The 15,997-nt window shown below is 38.3% G+C and overlaps 2 protein-coding genes across 2 annotated transcripts; both read left to right on the forward strand.

Annotated features, from left to right (window-relative positions):
* The first annotated feature begins 1,092 nt into the window (after positions 1 to 1,092).
* LOC131310032 (uncharacterized) lies at positions 1,093 to 10,251 on the forward strand. Its single transcript, XM_058336850.1, has 4 exons — positions 1,093 to 1,655; positions 2,980 to 3,468; positions 3,853 to 3,990; positions 9,191 to 10,251. Exons 1-4 carry the CDS (start codon positions 1,211 to 1,213, stop codon positions 9,406 to 9,408), a joined length of 1,290 nt encoding a protein of 429 aa, XP_058192833.1. The 5' UTR covers positions 1,093 to 1,210; the 3' UTR covers positions 9,409 to 10,251.
* A 745-nt stretch (positions 10,252 to 10,996) lies between these two features.
* LOC131310107 (uncharacterized) lies at positions 10,997 to 15,866 on the forward strand. Its single transcript, XM_058336962.1, has 2 exons — positions 10,997 to 11,427; positions 15,072 to 15,866. Exons 1-2 carry the CDS (start codon positions 11,026 to 11,028, stop codon positions 15,684 to 15,686), a joined length of 1,017 nt encoding a protein of 338 aa, XP_058192945.1. The 5' UTR covers positions 10,997 to 11,025; the 3' UTR covers positions 15,687 to 15,866.
* Positions 15,867 to 15,997: the final 131 nt, after the last annotated feature.

Raw genomic sequence — 15,997 nt, forward strand, 5'->3', positions numbered from 1 at the left:
TGCCAAAATATAGGGTAATTGCCAAAATCACCCCCTAGGTTTTTAAAAATTACAAGTTTCTTCTGACACTTGGAAAATTACAAAATATCCCGTGTTTCATAACAAATTACTCCGTTGTGACATCATCAAATTCTAATTACAATGGACCAACTTGTCTTTTCTTTTCTTTTCTTTTTTCCCCAGCCTATGAAAGCCAATTTTCACACCTCTACAACCTTTTATAAGCTACAAAAAAGATAGTATAGCCTATTGTAATTAGGATTTAACGATGTCAAACAAATTCCATCGAATTTTTTAGCGGCTACATCACGACTAGGGAGTAAATTGGTTGTGAGATAGGAGATATTTGTAATTTTTCAAACATGAGGGGCAATCTGTAATTTTATCTTGGGGGTAGTTTTGGTAATTTTCCCTAAAATATAAAAATAAGTAAGGAATATTCTTTTCAGTTTTGTGCATTTGACTTTGGTATTTGCAGGTGAAGTGGAATGCAGTTGCGCTTCATTTGTACTCTCATCCACATGGCCTGACATGGGTATGGTTCGATTCCCGTAAGTACCCATCCCCTCCCAAAATTTTTTAGAATAGAGTAGATTAGGATTAACGAATGACAAAAAAAAAAAAAAAAAAAGAGACTTTGGCATTCCATAGGTGTGGTTTACAGTTTTTGTTTTTCAAATTAGTTAATAAGTTAAGATTTTGATTTCATATATTCTAAATTGTACATAAGAAGATCTGATCACTGCCCGGGAAACTCATTTCAGAATGAATTTTGCAATTGTAGAGCTTTATTCCGGAATAACTTGATGAATAATCAAAAGAAGATAGATGAAGGTGACATATCTTTTAAACCAAATTAAGCTAATCAATGATCATGAAGCTGCATGGTGATATCAGTCTTTCTAAAAGTCCTCTAATTCCTATCATCGATCATGGGCAAAGTATAAAACCATTCCATCCTTCAATCCCGAGGAACAAATAAAAGTGAAATAGTGAAAGTACAAAAGTAAATTACTACAATGCACGTTAAGTACCTTGCTAGCTCTACTACAAATACAATGAAGGATGAAAGAAAGGAAGGAATCAGAGGAACTAAAACGGGTCGATTGAGCAATTTAAATAGCCGATCTCATCGATCGATCCAAACCCACCTGGGTCGTAACAGGAAGACCGATCGAATACTAGCTAGCTACTTACATACTATACCCAAATGGCTTCCTCAAGCTCAACCAACAATACTAGTACTACCACTGCTACAAGTTCCCCAATGGATCAGAAGTACCCATATCCCACGGAGTTTAATGTTCGAGACTTCGTACCCATTGAGTTGTCTAGAAGAAACTACGATAACTGGAGCAGATTGATGTCGGACTTCATTCAGAGCCGAGGATTGATCGGTTTCATTCGTGGCACGGTTAAGGCACCAGCACTTGATGCTATCGATGGTGGTGGTGTACGTGGTGGTAACCAAGACTATTGCTATAACAATAGTGATTACGTGCTGTGGAAAAGATCGGACAATCTTGTGCGCGGGTGGATACTAGCGACACTCGCTCAAGATACACGTCTGTCTGTGTTGAGGTTCGAAACTGCTGAAGCTATGTGGAATGAATTGAGGAAAATGTTCGATCTCACTATGAATTTATACGGATATGGTAAATATGCATTATTCCTCTGATCACCTCTACTTGACCTCTAGTTATTATTTATTTATTTTTTTTGGCAAATGTGAGAAGATGTGTTCAACTGTGAGACGAAAGCCTACACAACAGAGATGAACCCCATGGGGGCAAATAGGCGTCCACAGACTGGACAAATTAGAGAGGGCAATCAGAGCACAATATGTGCAGCCCTCTTTCAAACTCGCCTAGCAAGATCAGGTTTGCAAAAAATAAACCTAATACTAAGCACATGACTGACAAACCAGCGGACTAAATCCGGACAAAAATGAAATAAAGCAAAAAAATACACTCCCCTCCGTCCTTGAGCAACCCTTCTCTTGCATAGCCCTCTACCGATCAAGCTCCCAAGCCAGCGACCCAAGAAGCCACCGGCGATCACGCGGCTGCAAATGCAGAAGCAGTGTGGCGGCGAGCGGAGCAGCAACGAACGGCAAGCGATTTTGGTGGAGAAGGGAAAAATGAAACTAGATCTGAAGGCAAGGATTGATCCCTCCCCTCCCGCCGCCCACATCAAGGTATAAGTCCAAGGGGGAAGGAGGGGAAGGAGAAAGTATGGCGGCTGTTTTAGGGTTAGAAGAGGAAGTTGTTTGATAGCATATATACAGAGGGAGAGAGATTGAGAGGATCTCTAGTTAATTGACACAAACGTTTTTACTCAACAGTTGAGTAACCCAAACAATTTGTTGAGTGGAAAATAAATTAATAACTCCTACATTTTGAGAATGGTTCATTAATTAATGACATTATTACCACTTTGGAGGAACACACATTCACAAGTTTAATATTTTAAAAAGACTTGCATAAAACTTTTGAATCTCCCTCAATTTAATTCACCCATGCAACCCTTCCTTACATTTCCCATGGCTTTGGTTTAGCATGACCACCCAGGAGAAATCAAAACAAAAGAAGATAAGGTAGCTGGAAGATGATGGAACCAACAAAATTAAGCAAATATAGAGAAACTAGTCAATGAAAACTAAATCTTAAATTGATTAGTTCATCTTCTTCTTTTTTTGTCAATCGATAGGATTAGTTCATCTTAGTTGAGCCAATTTATATATGGTCTTCAAAATTTGAAAGGAAATCCAATAACCGTTAGATGATTCACTGCCTTAAACAGTCTGCTATCCTTTATCTGACAAATTCACGGACGAAATAATCTGAGATCTTGTCTTAGATTAAAAACTTGTTAAATTCTTAATCTTTAATGAGGATAGCCCATTATCTGCACCTAATATAGATTCGATTGAGATTATCTAATCTGTTTTGTGCGTTTGTGTGCATGATTGAATGATAGATGATGCAACTCAGGAGAAGATAGCCCATTATCTGCCCCTATACAGAGCTTCGATTAGCGGGGATTGGGATGAGGCCAGTGGATTCATAGAAAACGAACCAGAGTGTGTGAGGACTCACATCACGTTGTCCTTGAAAACAATGCTCAACATCGCGATCAGATCATCGCAGAGAAACGGTTTCGTGAGGAAGCTTCTGGAGAAGATGTCGCCCAAGGATGTTATAGACCTAGTTGACGGTTCTGGCATGACAGCCCTTCACGTGGCCGCAGACCATGGCAACATTGACGGAGCCAAAATGTTAGTCAGAAAAAACTCGGGTCTACCTAATGTTCAGGACAAGAAAGGATTTATACCTCTCAATCTTGCTGCTGCCCGCGGGAGTAGGGAGATGGTTCTGTTCTTGATGGAGGAAACCAAACAAGACGTTATACTGATGGATGGCGTAGGGGAAGAACTTCTGCGTGACCTTATAATAAGTGAACTTTATGGTAAGCACTACGTATACATCTTTTTGTACTTATGGCGTGCGTGCGTAAGTGGTTCTACAGTTTCCACAGAGACACGACAAAATATGTATTAATTGATTTTAGGGGGACACGGGAGGGACACGGATGGGGACACGGCAATGATTAAAAATGCAAATTTTCAAAATTTTGCCTATCATGTTTAGTGTTTTTGTGTCACAGTACAATGAGTTAGAATTCGAGGTTTTCTTCAGTACTACATATAATTTCCGTGAAGGCTCTTCTACAAATTCTTGGCATGAAACAATTCTGCGAGACGTTAACGATATTTGTCTATGAGACTATGACAATGATTCTAGCATTATTTCCATGATCCTAACTGTTATCTTCGGTCGGTCGATTCTGCAGACATGGCTCTAACTCTGTTTCCGCACATACCTGGGCTGGAACGCTCGAAATCGGCTCTTCTTGATATACTTGTGGAAAAATATTCTTCATTCCCAAGTGGAACTCCCTTAAACTTCTGGCAGAAGTTAATATATGAGGGTTAGTCTTCTCTTTCTCTCTCCTCTTGATCTGGGTTAATTTCTCTACGTACAAAAAAGACCATAGAGGTAGTACTAATTTTCACAAGGAATATACAACACCAAACCTGACTTTGAGACTTGCTCTGTTTGGAACCTAAAGAAAATAAAGGAAAGGAAAAGAAAATAAAGTGGGAGGAAAACAGGAAGGAAAATTTATTATTCACAAAACTTAAAATTGTTATTTTCTTCTCTCCTTCTCTTTTCACCAAACATTATAGGAAGGAATTTTTTTTAGTTTTCCTTTCTTTTCCCTCTTCTTTCCTCAAGTTCCAAACAGAGGGTGCATGTTTGCTCCCTTTTAAAACTGGATCTGGGGACCCTGTAGTGCACCTCTGCACTATAGGATTGTAGTGCATTATCCCAACCGTCCATCTCAACAATCAATGGTCCGGATTTAAAAATGACTCTTCCCTCTCAACAATCTTGAAAGTTTTTTTTTTTTTCAAATCCGGATAATTTATAACACTTTTGAACGGCTAGGTTATTGCCGTACATTAACCTTGTAGTGCACTTCTATAGTACAGGTCTCCGATTCCTTTAAATCTCATGTTCAAAACCTCTCAAGTGTTGGCTCTTACAAGTCCATCTATATGAGACTTTGCCCCAGCCTTAATCGGGTCCCTCGCTAATTGACGGTGGATTGGTCCCCAACAATTAGTCAAGGGTTGCATAAATTGGCCCAGACACCCAGAGACGAAACTATGTGAGATCTTATGGGGGCAACGGCCTCCGCGTAGTTTTGGGTATTTTTAAAAATATATATATTTATATTTTTTGAAAAATAATTTTTTTGTTATCCGTTAAACCTAATCTACTCTATCCTAGGGAACTTAGGGAGGGAGATGGGTGCTTTCGGGAATTGTACCCTTCTTATTTGCTGTCACAACCCTAGCCCACCCCTAAGGCTCTAGTCACAACAAAGCGCCAGTGATTCAATCACTAAGGCCATATCGAAGTTAAACATCTCTTTAGCAAATGACTAAAGGGACTCAATTAACGATAGGCGGAAGCAAATTCCATTTTATTACATATGGAAGTCTTTACAAGGATCTCTACATTGCAAACCACCCAGAGTTGTGCATATTTACATGCAAAAATGATCACCAAGAACAACTCCCTATCTACAAGTCCACATCTACTTAGCGCGACCAAAAGAAGATTGCACGTCATCACTCTATTCCCCGTTACCTGAAAGGTGGAAAAAATTCGTAAGCCAATGCTCGTATGAATGATTAATACGCAATTTACATGCTTTACATGGACAATGATAAAACCATTTAAAAACGAATCATTTCTCATAGCAACATAGCATAGTAATGCACATCCTCTATTCATTTCATGTCTACCAGGCATCCCCGGTAGTGGATAAGTTAAGACGCCTTTCGTTATCCGATATAATAGCCATGTCTTGATAGCCTTTTCGCACGTGGCCCCTAGCAAGCTGGGACGTGGAAGGATACCATTAATAGATATAAAAAATGTCCACCTTTCATTGATATTCCATGGAGTTCATATCAAAGTATAAAACAACATTGAAGTGAAAAGCTTATAACAAACCATGTGTTTTGGGTATTAATCACTCACCTCGCATCCACATGTCACCCAAACCTCCTAAGACAATTAAGCAACAAAACATGAATAGAAGACGTCAAACAAGCCTATTTTTAATGAACATAAGGTCCTATGGTAAGAATATGAAATTAGATAGCTAGCCTTAAGAAATTAGTCACAAAATCTGCAGTTCCATAACCTTTAACCTAAAATCTGACTTTGCACGAGAGTAACTAAGACACAATCTTCATGCATTTTTTTTAGGTCTATGAGTCTAGTTTCAAAATCAGAAAACGGCTCGCTATTTTGTCGCTCGAGCTCAAAATTATAGCCTTTTCCCCAACACGTGTCTGTGCAGTCAGCATAGTCCGAAACTGTGCGCTGCTAGGTTACGAATTTCTACAGAATTTAATACTTCGAATATGATCCCGCAATTTTTACCACAGACAAAGGACTCATAGAGGAACTCTCAATAAAAATCTCATAATTTTTGGAGTTTAGGAACTGCCTTAACAAAAATCACCAAAATCAGGACAGATACAAGGTTTCTCAATTCTGCAAATTTTCAGAAAATTACCTCTTGTTCTTACTGCGATTTTCAACTCTTAAACCCTTCCAAACTACTTCTAACTTACATCAAAACCTCATTAATCATAACTCACAGATATAGAAGAGCTACTCCAAGAACATCAAATTCATGCACTAAAACAAGTTTAAACATCCAATCCAAGGGATTTCAAGTTAGGTTCTTGAGTTTTTTAAGAGTTCAACCCCAAAACTCAAATTCAACTTAAACCAAACATCTAGAGCATGAATTCAGCAAGTAAAGCATGATATTCAAATCAAGAAATATAAATTCAAGTGTGAAGAACATGATTTACCAAGTTAGGGCTTCAATCCAAGTCAAGCAAGATCAAATCCTAGGTTTCCCCAAATTTTCCCTTCTTCTTCTCCTTCTTCTCTTCTTCCAGTCGTTTCTCTATTTCTCTATTCCCCCCCCCCCCCCCCCCCCCCCCCCCCCCCCCCTATCTCTCTCTACGTTTTGTGATGGGAATAAAAGAAGAAGAACGTAGAACCCCTTATTTTGTCTTGCTAGGTTTAGGAAAAATTATTGAATGTGTGTGTGCCATATGCCAACTTATGCTCCAATTTCATTTAGCTAGCAAATTAAGCCCAAAACACATCACATAAGTAACTTAAAACATAATTAAAGATTAGGGGTATTGCATTTGCATGGTGTGGGCAGCATGCCCTTAGGAAATTCTATTTTCCCAATGGCGAGGGCGTGGATCAAAGGAGCGCTAGCGGGAAAGCAAGCGCTCAGAATACAGAGTCGCACAGAGTCGCCACTTGGGTTTGAAGGTCCGACACTCAAGGAACCGAACTTGAAATGCTCGATGTGCTTGTTTGATTTGAAAAAGGTGAAAGCACTAGTCCGTCATAACCATATCTGGGTTCGGGAGCCAGGTTACGAGAGGGGAATGATTTTATGGCACCCCTCTTGCCCAATCCGGAGATCGGTCTCTACTTAGGCATTTGTGAAACATTTGCGATTCTGTTTGATTAATCAATTCTTTAGCCATTTAGGGGGGGAACAGTTTAATGGGGATTAAAGCTATAACATGTTTGCAAGATGTGATAGATGACATGCTCACTTATTGAAATAGTTAGTACAAGATGAAAACAGACTGTTGTGGGAGTTTTAAACAGATTGGAAGGCCCCTGTTTTGAAGTGTCGTGTGCAGGAAGAAACCAGCATGCATTGATCAAGACACTGCATGCTGATCACACCTGCGCGCACTACTACAAGACCTGCGCGCGCCAGTAAGCCTAAACCCATAGCTCTTATTTTCAAACCCATTGGGCTTTGAAAGGACCAGTGCACACCCAGGACAAACCAAACAGCTCATAGGCAGTTGACAGACAGTTAATATACAGTTTATAGGTTGAAAAGCCCTACAAATTAACAAAGCACCTCATAAACAGTGTGGGGATAAAACAGTGACCTAAGGCCAAGTCACCCATGCAAGAGCAACGCATTGAAAAATCACTGGAATAAGGACACTTGCGCGCGCGGATTGGGAACTTGCGCGTGCCCATCCAGGCTACTTTCCATTACTTGTTCTCACATGACTGAGGCTTGGGACATGTCCAGATATACCCAGTTGGTGTTCCAACATAACAGAATTAAGTATTGAAATGCAAGCTAGCAATTTTAACATTAGAAAGCAGTAAAATGGTTTTTAGCATGCTTACAGTGGTCTATATACAAAGAATGACGTAAATCAGTAATACACCAATCCCCACGTAGATCCGCGTGCGTAGCCACAGAGTGGCGCGCGCCTACATGAGACCGACGCGCGCTGGTTCTCATCGCTACGATTTTTGAAATCTTGCCAGATTTAGGGTCAGGACTGGTATTGATTACCAACCTTGGCCCTGCCAGCCCCCCTCAGGGATCAGAACAGAAAAACAGTAGGTATGTTATACCTTCGGTATTGGGTTTGAAAGAGTATTTGAGTTTTGATGTTTGAAGGCTTGATTGAGGGGTTGGATGTTTGATGATTGAAGAATAAGGTGGTTGTGCTGGATTAAGGTGTGAAAATGGTTGTAGGATTTTGTAATCCTTTTTAAAATCTTGAACCTTTTTAATGGAAGAACCATGAGAGTATTTATAGGGAGAGAAGTGATAGGTATGGAGCTGCAAAGAGAGGAGCTCAGCCAGTTCACGAGGCTGGTTTTGGTTACTTGGTGGCTAAGCTTCCCAACACATAAAGGTGATGGGGACGGCTTAGATCGGCGCGCGCGTGTCATACCAACACGCGTTTGGGTCAACGGTCAAGCTTTGACTGTTGACCACCACTTGTCTGTTTGACTGGCGCGCGCGAGTTTGGGTGAAGCGCACGCATGTGCCCCTACTCACGCGTTGATCAACGGTCAACCTTTGACCATTGACCAACACCTGTCAAGTTGATCTGCGCGAGCAAGCTCCAAATCAGCACGTTCCGGTAGGGTTTTTGGCTAAGGTTAGGGGTTCAAGGGTTTTTCAAACACTCAAAGCTCAAATACTTATTATTCCCGGAGTGTTCTTGATCCGTTTCATCATTGAAAAATCAAAAATCGAAAGTAAACTATCTGGAAGCCCAGATTGGGGTGTCTACACATGGGAGTATAAGGGATGCACCACCTAACTCCACTCCACTTGTTTTTAAAATATTAAGATTAGTTGTTTTTTGTTTGTTAGGAGCCACAACATATTATTTTTTTGTATTTGGTGTTATTTAAACATTTAAATGTTTTAGACTATGTTCGTTTTTTGTCCTAAAATCCAACCTCTCTCTCTGCGTACGGTCTCCAATCAGTTTTCCTTTCAATCATTTCTCTCATTTTTCTTTTTATCTTTCTCCACTCATTATCCAAAAAATCTCCTTAAAGCCCAAATCAAATAAATTATTAGATTCCCAAACCTTGAAATTTCAAAAATTATTACTCATAGTTCGGCCCCGCGTTGAAGAAATCTTGATTTCGTCTCTGCGGACACCCTAAATAGTAAGAAATGGTTTCTTTAAGTACTTAGCCTTTTAATTTATCGCATTACATGCATGCAGGAGTTCCTTTGAAATCAGAAAGCATTGCATACTGGGATGGCCGCGACGGAGGAGGAGGAGACATTGAGAATCCTATAGACGGCTGCATCTCTGGTTTGACTATATCTTTAGCACCTAATTTCACCAATCCATCCTTTCTCAATAACACTTTTAAATATAGGGCAAAGTCTACTTTGACCCCCTATGGTATGGGCCATGCGCTGATACATCTCGTATGATTTAAAAGTGTGCACATAACCTCTTGTGATTTTGAAAATGTGCGGATAGACCCCCTACCGTCATGTTTTTCATCCATATTAACGGACACAACATTAAAAGACTGATATATCGTCATCATCTCCCTTGATTCTTTTTCTTTTTTAAATCCAACCACACCATCCCCTATACCAAAAATTGAATCCAAACCGTTGATATTGTAGAGTTTGACGAGTACTACACCTATGTCAAAATTCAAGTCAATCAAAAAATGAAAAATTCATGGTCGAATCAATTTTGTTATGAAATTAAATTTTCCAATTTGAATTTACCACAAATTAGATCACTGGGTTATTGATGCCTGATTGAGATGATTTTTTATAGAGGTACTCTATTATTTATTTAATATATTATGAACGACTCAGATTTCATTCTAGAGGCGTGTGAGATACATCTCCATTAATATGGATGAAAAATACGACGATAGGGGGTCTATCTGCACAATTTTAAAACCACAAGAGGTTATGTGCACACTTTTAAACCACAGGAGGTGTATCTGCACATGGTCAAAACCATAAGGGGTGAAAGTGGACTTTGCCCTTTATATATATACTCGTCAAAGGCACTAGTTAGCAATAAAGACTATCAATTTGTCGACCTACACAAATTTGAGAATTTTCGTGGCCTAAAGCGGTCGTCTCTGTTGGTTTCCTACGTTAAGACATGAGCGAATGTTGAATATAAATAGCCAAACAACTACGTACCCAGTTTTCAGCTTCTCATGAGTTTGACTTGACCAGTATTATTTGCATGTGCAGTGACTCAAAGATTGCATTTGAAGTTTTGGGAAGTCGCTGAAAAACATGGTAGGAATATATATTGGTGCATGCAAATATATATATTACGTTCTACACCGGGATTCCGTTTGTTTTGATGTAAAAATGTTTTATAGTATAAAATATTTTTGAAGTAAAATATTTTTCAGAAAACAAATTTTAAATTTTTATTTTTCGGTGTTTGGTCGGCATTTGAAAAATATTTTTAGAAATTGACAAAATAGTGTAGAGAGAGAGAGAGAGAGAGAGAGAGAGAGAGAGAGATTTGAGAATAAGGGAATTGAACCTGGCTCAGGACTGACGATCGAGGAAACTGAGCAGTGAGAATTGCAGTAGAAGGCAGCGGATTCGTTTCGGAAAATAATTTACGGAAGATTTAAGAGTAAGTTATTTTCATCCATTTAACGGAAAATGTTTTACATGTAAAATATTTTTCTCATTTTTTATACAACGAACACCGAAAAATAAGTAAAACATTTTACCGAAAAACAATGGATAAAGAAAGGCCTGGACCACATTCAGATACAAATGATTTCGAGGTACACATCAGATTGTTGATCGACAACCGAGACTGGGGAAGCAAGGTCCGCAATCCTATGTTTTCAAAAGTCTTCTCGTTCTTGGAATAAGGCTTACCTTTCGTAAGTCCAATACCATGATTTCAGAGGAGTCTATACTTGGAGGAAGATCTTCCCTGCGCGTTTACGCCCAAACAAACGGAGCCTAAATTTTTGTAAAAGTTAATGATTTTTTTTTTATTTTATTGTAGTGCCACAGGTCAAACAGATCCGAGAAATAAAACTGATGCACCATCGGGCACTCAGCATTCTCAAAATCCTTTGCATGGAAGTCACAAAGTTAAATCTCTTAGATGTTGAAAGGATATTCCAGTTGGCGCTGCACAAAGCAACATATGTGGGGATCCCTGAGATTGTTGAGGAGATCATAGTCTCTTACCCATCGGTTCTGTCTTTCCAACACAACGACATAAGCATATTCCAATATGCAATCGTTTGGCGACGCGAACATGTGTTCAACCTCTTGTATCAACTCGATGCGGGCTCGAAGTTTATTTCAAGACGGGACCATTCGGGAAACAACGGTCTGCATTTGGCTGCGCATTTGGGACACGAGCAGAAAATCAGTCTCAGAGCTAGTGCCGCTGGAGCAGTTCTACAAGTGCAGCGAGAATTGCAATGGTTTAAGGTCAGTTTTCCCCTTTTAAACTACGTAAATAAAATGCTTAAAAAAAAAACAGTAGAATTGAGAAATGTGGGTGCGTTCGGTAACTTTTTCAATTTTCAGTTTTTTGTTTTTAAGAAACTAGAAGTGGAATCAGGTTTATGTTTTTACAAAAACAAAAACAAAAAATATGGTTCGCAGCAGTAATTTTGTCGCCGTCAGTATCCGAATTGTCATTCCCTGACGATCAAGTCATTTGTGTTTCTTCCGATTGCTGTAACGCTGAGATGATGCCGGGGAGGAGAGAGAGAGAGAGAGAGAGAGAGAGAGAGAGAGAGTATGGAGAAGAAACGATCGGGACAGGAGGCGTCCCAAAAAAAAAGATGAAATAATTTATGTTTTCAAAACTGTGTAAAACTCCATTTTCTAGTTTTCATAATTTTCAGAAATTCTAAAAAGGTTTTTTAAAAACAAAAAAGTAAAAATATGTTACCAAACAAGTTTTCCTTTTTAATTTTCAAAAAAGTGAAAATAAAAACAAAAAATTAAAAATAAAAAGGTTACCAAACACCAATGTCACCCAAATTTTTTACTATCTGATTATCTTAATAGCGCTTGATTGGGCACTAATAATTGTTTTCATATTCGCTTCAACTTCATGTGAATCAAATCCGGTCTGTGAATCATATTTACCATGTATATGTAAATATATAGTAATAGTTTTCTAGCAGCATCCAAATTTAATTTTCTCATTGTCAATTGTTCAATTTTGTAACACACTATATATACTTAATTAGTTGCCTTTCCAATTAATTCGATATAAATGTTCTTAACACACAGTACTTGAAAAGCTACGGTATATAAGGGTCTCTCCAATGGCATAACCAAAATTGGATAATCAAACTTAATTTGTCACATCATCTTTTGATTATCTATTTAAAAGATTGCTAAGATTAACAATGTGAAGTCCCACAATAGTCCACAATCAAAACCCATTTTTAGTAGAGGAAGGAGAGAATTGGGAATAAATGTAAGTGGATGAGTCTATTAATAGTGATGGGAGGAGAGAGAAAGAGAGACAAAGGAAATAGAGAGTGTGTGATCCCCATTAAATTTGATTATCCCAGAGAGAAAATATGGCTAGTTTTAGTTATCCAAAAGCTAAAATTTGGTTATTGTTTAAGGAGTTGCTAAGTTTGATTATTCAAACATAATTCTCTAACACAAAAATAAGAACACCTCTTTCTTGATAAATATGTACTCACTAAACAGTAACATACCCCACATTTCAGTAATTCTCAATGCTTATACAAACAAGGGTAACACCAAGCAATTAAAGTAGTACGACATAGAATTTTTTCAAAAAACTTGTACTAGTAATATATAGAAAGTTGTAAAGCTTGCAATAAGAACGTAAAAGATTGGGCAAAGTCCACTTTGACCACCTGTGGATTGGGTCGTGTGTGGATTCACCCCTATAGTTTAAAAGTGTGCGCATAACATCCTGTGGATTGTAAAAGTGTGCAGATGGATCTAATTCCATCCATTTTAATGAAAAGTTTTTAGGATGCACATTAAAAGTCTTATATGCTCTCATCTTCTCCCTTGATTCTTCTTCTTTCTTGAATCTAATCAATCTATCCCCTATACTAGAAATTGGATTTGAACCGTTGATATTATAGAGTTTGGGGAGTACTTCATCCATACCAAAATTGAAATCGATCAAAAAATGAAAAATCTCATTGTCGAATCGAATTTGTAAATTTTCAAATTTAAATTTACTATTCATTTTAATAAGAATTAGATCACTGAGTTATTGATGTCTAATCAAGTGGATTTTTTACAGAGATGCTCTATCCTTTGATTAATACATTATGAACGTCTCGGATTAGATTTTGGTTAGATTCAAGAGACATGTGAGATACACCTCGGTTAAAATAGACGGAATTGAGTCCATCTACACATTTTTACAATTCACAGGGTGTTATGTGCACAATTTTGAACCATAGATGGTGCATCCGCACATGACCCAAACCAAATGGGTCAATGAACAAAATGAGGACAAATAATTTTCTCCTACAAAGATTGAAAAATCAATGACCAAAATCTAGTTCAATGAGTACCATATGTGCTTGAGTACCATACCAAACATAAGTTTTGCCTGAGTACCATATGTGCTTTAGTTTCTTCGGGTTAAAGGGTTCCGGTTCAAGATCTAGTTCATTGAGTTCCCTTTTATTAGGCCTTGTTTGATTCACGGATTAAAACAACAGAATTCATTGTCCCGATATCAATAGTCTATGGACTATATGTACCGATACTAATTCTTTCCCCTAGGATTATAAGTGTAGTGTTTAAGTTTGGAAGACTCCTACACCTATTACATGATTAAAGTTGCCCCATCATTTTATTTAAGCATATATTTTTATTGGTTTTAAAATTTTATGACCGGGGGGGGGGGGGGGGGGGGGTTGGAACTTTTGTATGTTTTGACATTAAAGATATATTTTATAAGTGAGTCATGTCTTTTATTTAAAACTTGGAACTTTTAATTTTGAATGAAAAGTCATTATTTTGGGTTGAAAAAACGTGGCTCTAATGAAAAGGTGTTTGTGTTGAAAAGTAAGCTTGATTGAGAATGAAAAATATGTGTTTGGTACTATTAGTTTGGAGGCTTGGTGGCTACCAAAGAAGTCAGAAAGAGATTGGCTTGAATTCAATACGTGTTGCCAAGATTGGCTTTGATAGTCAAGGCATGGGTGGAGTTAAATGCTGAAAGGAAAAGCCTCCAAGCATGGGTTTAGCTTGATTGAGAATGAAAAATATGTGTTTGGTACTATTAGTTTGGAGGCTTGGTGGCTACCAAAGAAGTCAGAAAGAGATTGGCTTGAATTCAATACGTGTTGCCAAGATTGGCTTTGATAGTCAAGGCATGGGTGGAGTTAAATGCTGAAAGGAAAAGCCTCCAAGCATGGGTTTAGAATAGTGCTCCCTTTGGCCTATAAATTGGATGCTTTAATTTGCTAAGGGTAGAGAAAGAGAGAAAAAGAGTAGCAAGCGAGAGAGAGAGAGAGAGAGAGAGAGAGAGAGAGAGGAGAGGAACGGGGGGCCCTCCATAGGGGGTTTCCCCACCAGTGTAGTGAGTTTGTGTGTGAGGAAGAGTAAGGAGAAAAGAAACAGAGAGAGTGAGGGCGTGGGAGCAACCCCAGACGAGGGTTCTCCCCGATAAGTTATGTATTTGTGCTTTGTTGTAAATCAATAGATAAGAGTTTGTTTAGTCCAAGAATTTGTGTCGCTTCCGCTTTCCAACAGTTTAGACTTCTGTAAAATGAAAAGATATGATGATATTTCATTTCAAATAACATGAAATATAAACGTTAGTTTTACGACGTTAATCACTTCAAAAATCATGTTCATGGATGTCAATAAAAACACGATCGTATAGCATTCTCTTTATATTTAATAATAATAATAATAATAAAGATTGACACACCGGATCGAAACTCATTTATCTATCTTCAACCAGATGTGTTGTGATCTTGTATTGATGAGTAAACCATCAACATGAATGTTGTTCTTGACGAGTCTCTAAAAGTATACTAGTCTTGTATGAATTTTTATTTATTTTTAATGGCTTTCAACATTTTAAAGCAACCTGATTGATTTAGGTAGTGGAAAATTTTTCGTCCCCTGGAGACAAAGAGAAAAGGAATAATGATGGATTGACACCAGCAGAAGTATTTACTGAAACTCACCAAGAATTGATAAAGGAAGGGGAGCAGTGGATGCAACAAACGGCCACATCATGCACCATAGTTGCTGCTCTTATCGCCGCCATGGTTTTTGCAGCTGCGATAACCGTACCGGGTGGAAATGACAACAAAAATGGTCACCCAATATTTTTGAAACAAAAAGCCTTCTTAATCTTTGGCATATCTGATGCGCTTGCCCTATTCTCATCCATCACTTCTGTGTTGATGTTCTTGCTTATCTTGACTTCTCGGTATGGAGAGGAAGATTTCCTCTATACCTTACCCAAAAGGTTAGTTATCGGTCTCATAACCCTATTTGTATCCATTTTATCCTCCATGGTAGCCTTTGGTGCCATCCTTTATCTTGTGTTTGGAGACAATAAGACATTGATTCTCATCCCGGTCGTCACATTGGCTAGCATTCCTGTAGCCTTGTTCGAAGCTTTGCAGTTTCCTCTTCTTGTAGAGATGATTCAATCCACATACGGCCGAGGCAATTTCGGCAAGCAAAGTGATCGTGTGCTCCATTGATTAAGCATCAACATTGGGGACTCTAAACATATTAGCGTAATTAATTAGTATGTTTATTCAATGGTATTTCACCTTGGACAAATTGCTGGTTTATTTTGTGTACGTCTTTTGAGGATGAATATTCTCTTGCTTAGTACTAGTAATTAAAAGGTGCGAGTGCTAAGCACGTCGATTCATGCACATTGCTCATTGGGTTATTGCACTGAATTGATGCTTTTAATCTATTGAACAAACAAAATGAGACGGATGGAGTAACACAAATTCGGGTTCATTTCTCGAATGTGGTCTGCACACATTTCCAAGCAAGAGAC

This window comes from Rhododendron vialii, chromosome 1a (genome assembly GCF_030253575.1).
Source record: "Rhododendron vialii isolate Sample 1 chromosome 1a, ASM3025357v1".
Taxonomy (NCBI): Eukaryota; Viridiplantae; Streptophyta; class Magnoliopsida; order Ericales; family Ericaceae; genus Rhododendron; species Rhododendron vialii.

Excerpts from the sequence above, each read along its gene's own strand:
- LOC131310032 (XM_058336850.1), top strand. The coding sequence starts at position 1,211 with ATGGCTTCCTCAAGCTCAACCAACAATACTAGTACTACCACTGCTACA. Across the intron at positions 1,656-2,979 it reads TATGAATTTATACGGATATG|ATGATGCAACTCAGGAGAAG; the intron begins GTAAATATGCAT and ends ATTGAATGATAG. Across the intron at positions 3,991-9,190 it reads GCAGAAGTTAATATATGAGG|GAGTTCCTTTGAAATCAGAA; the intron begins GTTAGTCTTCTC and ends ACATGCATGCAG.
- LOC131310107 (XM_058336962.1), top strand. The coding sequence starts at position 11,026 with ATGCACCATCGGGCACTCAGCATTCTCAAAATCCTTTGCATGGAAGTC. Across the intron at positions 11,428-15,071 it reads GAGAATTGCAATGGTTTAAG|GTAGTGGAAAATTTTTCGTC; the intron begins GTCAGTTTTCCC and ends TGATTGATTTAG.